The 9,962-nt window shown below is 40.7% G+C and overlaps 1 protein-coding gene across 1 annotated transcript; it reads right to left on the reverse strand.

Annotated features, from left to right (window-relative positions):
* Positions 1-211: 211 nt before the first annotated feature.
* LOC116056769 (hyaluronan and proteoglycan link protein 1-like) lies at positions 212-9,121 on the reverse strand. Its single transcript, XM_035994108.1, has 4 exons — positions 8,808-9,121; positions 3,569-3,913; positions 2,255-2,557; positions 212-2,040 (listed from the first exon to the last, which is right to left on the reverse strand). Exons 1-4 carry the CDS (start codon positions 8,884-8,886, stop codon positions 1,751-1,753), a joined length of 1,017 nt encoding a protein of 338 aa, XP_035850001.1. The 5' UTR covers positions 8,887-9,121; the 3' UTR covers positions 212-1,750.
* Between the last annotated feature and the right edge of the window lie 841 nt (positions 9,122-9,962).

Genomic DNA, 9,962 nt, shown 5'->3' on the forward strand with positions numbered 1-9,962 from the left:
AAAAATGCCAAAGAATAAATGAATGTGAGGAGAGTCTAATCTTAAATCCTCTCAACGACATGGGTTCATGCCAGATATATGGCCCCTAATTTGGCAACTTAAACAATACTATTTAAATCTCTGCTTAAACCTCTGTATCTTCACATAATGCATGTTGATTTGGTTCCAGTGGAAATAAATATGTTCACTGTTAAAAAAGGGACAACAATTGATTTAAAAGTCGTATTCTTTATTTCAAACTGCTTTGTTGAAAAAGGTACATGGTGATACGATACAAAAATGTTTTTTAATGCACAAGTGTATACAAATGCACAAGTGTGAGAGACATTTTTAAGTTTTGCTTTTATAAACAATGCATCACCATATTACTACAACCTGCAGTAAGTACCATATGTCAGTGCCCAGGATTAGAAAAAGTCTAACACAAATATCATATTGTAACGGATACCTAAAAAGGTTGCTATCTTCTGATTATGGCACACCTTTAGATTAACAGCTCTGTATGTCCAAAACATTCTCACTGTGGTCCACAGGACACTATTGTTATGGTTTTCTGTTGGCTTTGATCTTTTATTCCCAAACATGTATTCAGATCACTACAGCATGACTATTAGTTATGAGTGATCGTCAGTACTACTCAGGTCTTTAAAACAATAGAGTGCTAGTGGAAATGTACCATTTACAGCTCACAACCTCAGTAAGAATTTGTGAAACTGTCACTGCTGTCATTGTGGATTTCAGCCCCGACAACGTCCGTTGCAATTGTAACTACTGTAGTATTGGATGTATTGTATATCTTACAGAATTGCTAAAACTGTCAAGACAAGACAATCACAGGTATGTTTTTAGAAAAAGGTTGTGTTCAGGGCAAAGGGGAAGATCTGTATTTAATCTGCAGTCACTATCTGGCTTTTTTATTGTTTTCTAAAAACTACAAATCTGCAATTGTCAGAATCTGTATTTTTCTTCTTTAAAAAGAATATTACACACATAAAACTATAGTGACAAACAAAAAAAAGGTTACAATATCTTTCAAATTGTAATTGGAAGTTGATCTGACGGGAGCTATCAATGCAGAAAAATTCACAGTCCATCAATACATTTACATTCATTTTCCTGTTAAACTGTAAATTTGATCACAACTCCACAGGTTAAAAGAGAGAGGGATCCAATTGAATACTTACTGCAGTAAAACATGTTTATATTCATAGCTCAACAGTGGTAGTTATGTTCATGACTTTGTTATCTATCTAAGGTATTGTATTTATGTGATACTTGATAAATGAATAACATGTTACATTGTTTTGTTCTTTAGATACATTTTAAAGCAGCAAATATCATCTGCACATGAGCATAAATGCTCTAAATCTTAAACTTCACATATCTAATCATTATGTGGAGGTCAAACCAAACTTAGATCATGTTTTACAATCATCAAGTTCTGGTCTCTGTCATATCACTCATACATTAACACTGTTGCCTTTTCCCCAACAGGCTCTGTAAAATTAATGAATGCACAGTTAGAGAAAAACAAAACTTAATGGCTACAACTATTTTGTCATTCATTGCATTTGGAAGTAAGATGTACAGTATTTGTTTTTAGAAGTTAAGGAGGGTTATCACAGTTTCAAAAAAGTATTGAGCTCATGCTAGTTAAGATCCAAAGCTTGTCTGCTTTATTGTGGATTTTATTGGTTGTGGTTGTTGTTGCTCTTTGGTGATTATGGCTTCCTTACTGCTACCTACCACCTCACTGGTCAGCCTTGTAGCAGTAGACGCCGTAAGACTTTTGCATCTTGTCTGGGAATCCAACAAAGCGCACTGCAGCTTCTGTGGGGCTGCAGTTCTTGCGGGGCCTGGCAATGGGGTAGCGCACACTTCCGTCAGCCAACCAGCCAGCATCGCAGCGATCGTAACCCTCAAGCTTCCAGGCGGAGTAAATGTGGCCCACCTTGGCAATCTCTGCACCATCGTCTATGCATGCCTGCACAGCCTCGTCAAAGGTCAGCCTGTCGGGCTGGACCAGCCAATAGAAACGTCCTGACGGCAGAGTGAGCAAAACAGACAGTCAGAAGAAGAACTTACTCTTTTCTTGAAATGATTTCTGTGAGTATATTACTACTTTTTTTACACATTGGTCTACCAAACAAGGCCACACATTTTTTAAACAAAACCATAAATTGCACAGTTTTTACTGGTGCAAGACCAAAAATAACAAATCAAGAAAATGGATAAACAAATAAAAGCAACTCACCGTTGAATTCAGAAGCAAAGCAGAACACATCAAAGCGGCTTATTTGTTTGTCAGGACGGCCATAGCTTCTGACGCCAGGCCCGTTTTTGGTGCCTCCACAATTCTGTCTGGGTTTGGTAATGGGATACTGTACTGTGCCATCATTCAGCCAGCCAGCATTGCACCAGTCCAGGCCGCCCTTCCAGGCCTCAAACAACTGGTCAAAGGTGGCGACAGAAGCATCCTGTCCCTGACAGGCCTGCATAGCTTTGGGGAAGTTCAGGTTGTAGCGGCCCACAGGGGGGGAGTATGGGAACACAACACCTGAGCGAGGCAGAACACATGAAATGAATATGATAATATGTTAAGCTATCAGTCTGTGTTTAGTTTTATGTTATTGAATGTACAGTAGGCCTATTAGTCTTTTAGGTCCAGCAGCTTGCAAAATGTTGTCTTCAGAGGCCAGACTTTGCTTACTCATTAGTTAGTAGTGTGCTTGTCCTTCTGCATAGAAGAAAAGATCATCTTATGCAAACTAGGTGATAGGTTCTGCTGCATTACACATCACAGCAAAGCTCTCCAAACTGCTGCATGAATCAACTCAAAAGTGAATCTACACATCAGTGCAATCCAATTCAAGAGAAATATGTACAAAATGCAGCAGACTTAATTGCATAAATGCTCTGATAGTTTCTCACCATGGTGCCCTCCTTACACCAAGTTTTACCTCAATATATTATCAACTGTATTTCATGATTACCAAATTTCAAATTGCATGTGCCTGTCAAGCCTCCACCCAGATTGATCCTTCACACATGTGTAGAACTATCAACAAACGGTGGGTGGGAGCCGCCCTTTAGTGCAGAGGAGCTCAAACACAGTGCAATGGTTTAGTGTGTCACCATGCAAGGTTCTATGTATGAATAAGGTAATAACACTAACGTGCATGAAAAGCAGTTTCTCTTTTTAAGGCACATTTTAAAGAAGACAAGAAGGAAGAAAGTTTTGTGATTATAAAATCTGATGAGTCAGTCAGATGTATGAGGATATGGACTGGAAAAGATGGAAAATGTGTTTCTGTTTACTGATGCTGAACAGTATTCAGATGTGATCATGACTGAATTATTACAGCGGTTTGGATAAATCAGCACAAGCTGTCTGTTCTTTTCCTTTTCCACATGAAAAGTGGATGTTTGGATGTTTTCAATAACTACAATGGAAATGACACACTGGTGAAAGAGCTAATGTTAACATAGCTGGTATATTAACTTATACTTTAATGCCAATCCCTAAGCTAAGTTTCTGAATATATATATATATATAAAAAAGATTTACCATCAATAAGACCGCCTTGCACTTCCAAAGTAATATCTTGCACGGTTTCTTCCACCCCATTGATTATCTCACAGCGGTATTTTCCCATGTCAGCCATGGAGACATCAGTTATTATTAGGGAGGCATCTTCACTGTCGTGCTCCTGCAGAAAGACACGGCCCTCAAAGCTTCCGTAGGTTTTCTGGTGGAAACCCATTGAAAGCAGCACATCCTCACTCAGTGCTTCATCATCTGCCACCTTGGTCCATTTGACTCGGATACCAATGGTACCAAAGAACATGGCGTCTTTGGACAGGAGCCGACAGGGCAGGGTGACGTTGCCACCTAGGTCAGCAAAAGCCTTATCTAGAAAAGAGGAAAACATGATTATAACTTTGTTGTGGTTTGGTGATGGTGATTAGGCTTATGATACTTCGACTTGCACTGGAAAATATAATGTAATGTTTATATACATTAGAACTATATTATATACATTGATTCCAAAATTGCATCCAGAAATGTTTGATTTTGTGCTTGGCATAAAAAAATGATGTTGAGAAAACACCAAAAATCGAAAAGACCCCAAAGCTGCTTTTCCCAACTTGTCCTTTATTGTTCTTTCATAATTGTTCCACAACTTGTTTTGGCATGTGTGCACTGTTTGTATTATTGTACAACATGGCGTACACACAAAAGCTTTCTCTCACACAAAACCATCAAAGAGTCTGGGTGTATCCTGTTCGCTTTATTAGATACAGTATTGGACAGCAGCCAGTCTTCAGCCCCTGGAGCCAATCGTCCTCTTCAGTCTCCTTCCTGCTCTTGTCAGTCCTGGCACTTATAAACCTTTGGTTCCTCAGAATTAACCCTTAAAATTAAGTGCTTATTTTTCATCCGCTCCATCTGATTTGTGTAAAGTGTTTGAGGCACCAAGTGAATAACAAGTAAATAAAGCAAATAATATAGTTAATGATACAAAATCTAGCTGTCATCATTATTTTTTGTTATGTGTGTTTCCTCTGGGCACCACTGTCCAAACTAGGCCACCCTTTAACTCTAAACAGCAGGTCATTTGTGTCTCACCATGGGTTCCCACAATCTCCCTGACCTCCATGTTTAGACCTCACAGGGCTTGCTTAGTTAAGAGGACCCCAACCAGCAAGGGGCCTCCTATGCCAGGCAATAATAAGCACCAGATGGATAGATGTACACAACCTCTGACCCACACCATCACAGGTACAGCCTTCAACAACGAGCCTTGTAAGTGGAGTCAAACTCTGCAATGCACAGGTCTTGCAAGATAATATGGTAATTACCCAACTGAACAAATCAACTGGCTTTTTAGCTATAAGTAGTCTACAGGCATAACTATTAATCTTATGCAACTAAGCTGTTTTTGGCTGAATCCTGGTTCAGTGTCGTTGCCAAATCCCTGTTTCTAATTTATTTCCCTCCCACTTACTCAATAAGGTTGAACTGTGTCTAAACCAGTCTGTCTCTCCTTTCTGACTGAGGAGGCCAGCATTAGTGTTGAGGTGCCTCAGTTTGAACAGCAACACTAGAGCCATGACTGGAATACTGTCACTGGCTCCTCAACAGGGAAACCTTTCCCACATGGGCAATAAGGAAATAATAGGAGCCACTGGCTTGCTGCCTTCCGCACTGATCAACCCATTCCTCACACACACACACACACACACACACACACACACACACACACACACACACACACACACACACACACACACACACACACAGAGTGACACTGAAACAACTTCTCATCAAGCCCATGCCTAAACTGTTCCAATCCTCCATTCTAGCCACACAGCAGATGCATGTCTGGACTTTGTTCAGTGGTGCTCAGATCATTAGTATTGAGCTTTCCTGCAAAAGGATTTAATTAGCAGTAACACTGCTGACAGACCTAATCTAACCTTCAGTCCAACCTTGTGCCTTGTTCATAAATGACATTAGACTGCAAACCACATATGCCTGAGACTCCTTCTATTACCCAATCACCACACCCAGTAGCCTCACTCGCCTCTTGACTGGTCAGCAAGATGCCAGGTACTTTACGAGCTAGGAAACACCCGTTCAGCCTCTGCTAATTACTAAAGTCTTCGAAAGCAGAGTCTAAAAGCAGTCTGGACAAGAGTCCTCTTTACCCGTTCTATTAGGGAGGAATGACTCACAGCTTCGCCGTGCCTCATAAATTCTCTGCATCGGTAGCAGTTGCATGAAGTGCGATTGAAACCTGTGGGATGCAGAGTGACTAAGCTGCTCAAAAGCTCTGGCCAAGGTGAGGCTGATGGTGACGTAAACACCAGCTCACCATGTGATACAATCCAACATTTATGCCTAAAAATGTCCAAATTTCGCAATCTTACTCAGGAAGTTAGAGTAGATAGAATAAAGGGGTTCATTGTACTCTCATATGGAAACATTGTTCTGTACACAAAAACCAGCTGCTGGATGTGGTTTGTAATCCTGAAATATGAGATGAAAGGAGGGGATTTATCAAACATCACAGTGCCAACATAATGCTGAGAAAAGCTTGGAATTAATTGCTTTATACATATTAACCTAATACCTTATAGATCACTAAATGAAAGCATAATAAAGAACTCTGTCTCTTAGACATGTCATATATTCTGGAACAACCTTGAAGCTAATGGTTTCGTGAGACAGTAGCAGCAGACAGAGAGACAGGCATGTTCAAAGTAATTTCACACTCTTTCCTGCTCCTGCGGTTACCAGCAGACATGTCCCACAGGAGATTGTGGCCCCGACCATGTGGGGCACACTACACTCATAAAGCAACAGCCGGTTGTGTGTACTTAGCCCTTCAGGAAGAGATGGAAGCCTTTTTTTTCTCTTTGTCACACCTCACCGCCATCCTATTTGTATATGTCTCTCTGAGGTCAAAGGTGGTGCCAAATTTAACATAAAAAGGAGTTGTCAAATAATTCTGAACGGCTTCTATCTGAAATTGTTGTAGAGTGCAGCTGAGAAAAACACAGCAAAGAAGTAAATTAACACACGTGCATGACATAAAAAAGCTCTGCAACTGCAGCCAAGACCCACTGCCATTTTATGACCGAGCACAATTCTCTCTCACTCTATTAGAGTGATTGGAACCATCTGCTTCGTCGTAACACCGAACTGTAAATTAACAATAACATTACAGTGGTCCAAGTCTACTTAGTGACCTATATATTCTGAAACTACAACAGTGTAATTATGCTGTTAAACCCCTTAGCATAATTTTTGCTTTATTATTGAATTAACAAAATGTTTAATTGGCTCAAATCCCCCCTCTATAAGGATGGAAATCATCAGAGAGCAGTCACTGCCTGTTTATATTGGTGTGTGCCACAATGTGCCACACCCTCTGACAGAGCAGCTAGATATGAGATGCTTTGCAATATCACAGCTTTGTTCTCTTCTGCTGCTGGCCCGCTTGTGTCAATATGGAAAAAGTATTAACAAGCACAGCTGGGACAAACACAGGAGGCCAACTCCTACAAGTTAATTCCAATAAACTCTTTCCTGCTCTCCATCATTCAGAACCAGCACAAACACAGAATGTGGGTGTGTATCACTCACATGGGTACACATATGTAGTCCTCACACATATACTGTACTGTATAGCAAACTGTCATTTGTGAATTAACACAAATGCCAAAAAATCAAACATGGCTCTATCAACATCTCATCTCCTAGTCTAAACACATTTTTTAACTCAGTCCCCAGCCCCAGCCCATTTCCGGCTAAGTTCCTTTTCCCACCCAGCCCTAGCAACGGAGCCAAGCCTCACTAACCAACAACTACAGTGAGCATTAGACTTAACAGACTATTACCTCACAGGGAAAGACAGAGTCATTGGCTGCTGTTCAGCATGGGGCTCTATACGTTTGGCTGCGAGTCATTAATCTTTACTTTGCTCCTGTCAGACTGCCTGTTACCATGGAGGATTTCCAAAAGCTCCCAGTGCCAGACTGAGTCAGTAGGTTTAAGGACAGGCAACGCCCCGTGAACAGACAGAGAATACACAGCTCATATGGCTAATAAAAGCCATACTGTATGGAACAATGATTAGGCTCGCCTGAGCCTAGCCAATGTTTTAACGTAATGCAGACAGTGAGGTCATGTATAAACATACGTGTACTGTATAGACACATACACAGTCACACACCTGTGACATCACTGGCTAATGGGAGAAATTCCAATGTTTGCATAAGACAGCAGGATCTCCTCCTAGAGTGAAACTATTCTCTCCACAGACAAACCATTTCCTCCCGTCTTGAAAGAGAGAGAGCTGAGACACCCCTAATTTGACATCTACTAAGTAAGCTTGTAGGGCTGCTGAAAGCACATTAAATATCACTCATATAACATGAGAGCTCCTACTGTTGGTAGAGCTTCTACCATTCTGGTATTTGCTGCAACCATCTCGGTGTGTCATCCTGTATGCAGGTGTGAATTTGAATCATAATAGCCTCATGATGGAGTGTAGGTGCTCTGTGATAGGATGTCTTTCATTTTCTGTCTGCCACAGGAAGACAAAGACAGACAACTAATAAAATGACAAGGTCAAGACTTTACTGTGGGAAATTCCTGACTGTTTTTGCACTCTAGTAAGAATTGACATCCAAACAGGGTCAAGCACGACTAGCCCAGTTTCAGCCACAGAGGCTCCTGTGACCCATTTAGTAAGAGTACAACCAGTAGTATTAGTGGTGTGGTTTTCATTCAGTAGTGCGGGCAGTGAGCCTCTGTGAGTGGCAGGGTGATTTACAGTTTTCACCAGCCAGTTCATGCTGTGGTGGTCTGTGTGTGTCAATGAGTCAATGGTGAGTCACACTGTGTATGTGTGTGTGTGTGTGTGTGTGTGTGTGTGTGTGTGTGTGTGTGTGTGTGTGTGTGTGTGTGTGTGTGCGTGTGTGTGTGTGTGTGTGTGTGTGTGTGTGTGTGTGTGTGTGTGTGTGTGTGTGTGTGTGTGCGCGTGTGTGTGTGTGTGTTACACCAGAGACGCCTCTGTTACCTACTGATACAAAGACCCTGTTGTTACACAAGCCTGAGCTGTGGTACCACTTAGCTCAGGTCCCTTACACAGCTCATCGTCCAGTTCTTCTTTTTCTTAATTCACAGGAATATTCTTGCACATATAGACACATCATGCATTCACAAAAGAGGTCACACACAATCACCCACATACCTAAAGATCAAACCTTTTTTTTTACATAATTTCCAATCTTACCTGTTGGTGGTGAGGGCCTACTGTATGCACTGCCAGCCAGGGTCAGGGAGATCATTGTAATGCACAGCAGGCTCGTCATTTTCTCTTTTTTCCACACAAAGGGCCCTCTCCAATAAAGATATAAATATAAAACTGAATAGAAAAAACTTCACTAAGTTATCTTAGCTTTAAATATTTTAAAAGAGCCAAATGTTAGCTTGAACTACTTTTCTTCTGTTTTAATTGATATTCATCTAGCTGTCCCTCTTTCTGTCTGTCTTTGTGCAGCAGCTGCCTGTGGTGCTACTGGAAAGTTTGGGCTCCTCAGAGGTCTAGACAAGTGCCTTTTATTGTAGCCTTACATGGTTGAGACCACTCCCCCTCCCCTCAGCCCATCACCATCCACAGCTCTATACTGGCTCCCATTTGCCACATTATTTATAAAAAAAACTCCCTCCTCTCCCTTGGGAGAATAATGGATAGAGCAAACCTCCAGACAATTAACCTGCAGATCATTATCCAGAGTAACATGCGTATTACAAGAAGTGGAACTATTGTGACTCCTATGAGGAATGCAATACAGTAAAAAATTACACAACTTAGGTAAAACCCTTGTAATTCCTCATTAGAGACAGTGAGTGAAACATAATGCTAAAATATAAAAATGATTTTCTCCACATCCATTGTTTCATGACCTGCAGCCTTTGTATGTTTTCATTCTATTAACTCTGATTCATTCTGGTTTACACCCAATTTAATTATGTCTGTTTTATGGTCTCTTTATCAGGATTCAATTACACAAATCAAAGTTAATGTTCATAAGTTAAACATTGTTATCATGGACTGAACTCTTCTCTCTGTCCTCCATACCCACACAGACTCCCTCACTTGTAATAAAAGCAAGTCACTTAACAGCCTTGTTGGCTTATACATATATTTAATGCAAGACCATTACATGTAAAAGGGTCATAAAGATGATGTAGGCCCGCCTACAAGTCATACTTTGCCTTATCCTCCTTCTGCTTCTTTTATTTAGTATTACTCTCCTCTTCACTTTCTTTCTTTTCCCTATAGCATTTATTCTGTACGTACATTTGAGGCTACACGTTTTCTATTTGAAAGTGTTTAAAGTTGTGTTATAAACATTTGTAACTAAGATAACAAGCAAGCTGATAC

This window comes from Sander lucioperca, chromosome 2, assembly GCF_008315115.2.
Source record: "Sander lucioperca isolate FBNREF2018 chromosome 2, SLUC_FBN_1.2, whole genome shotgun sequence".
NCBI classification, from domain to species: Eukaryota; Metazoa; Chordata; class Actinopteri; order Perciformes; family Percidae; genus Sander; species Sander lucioperca.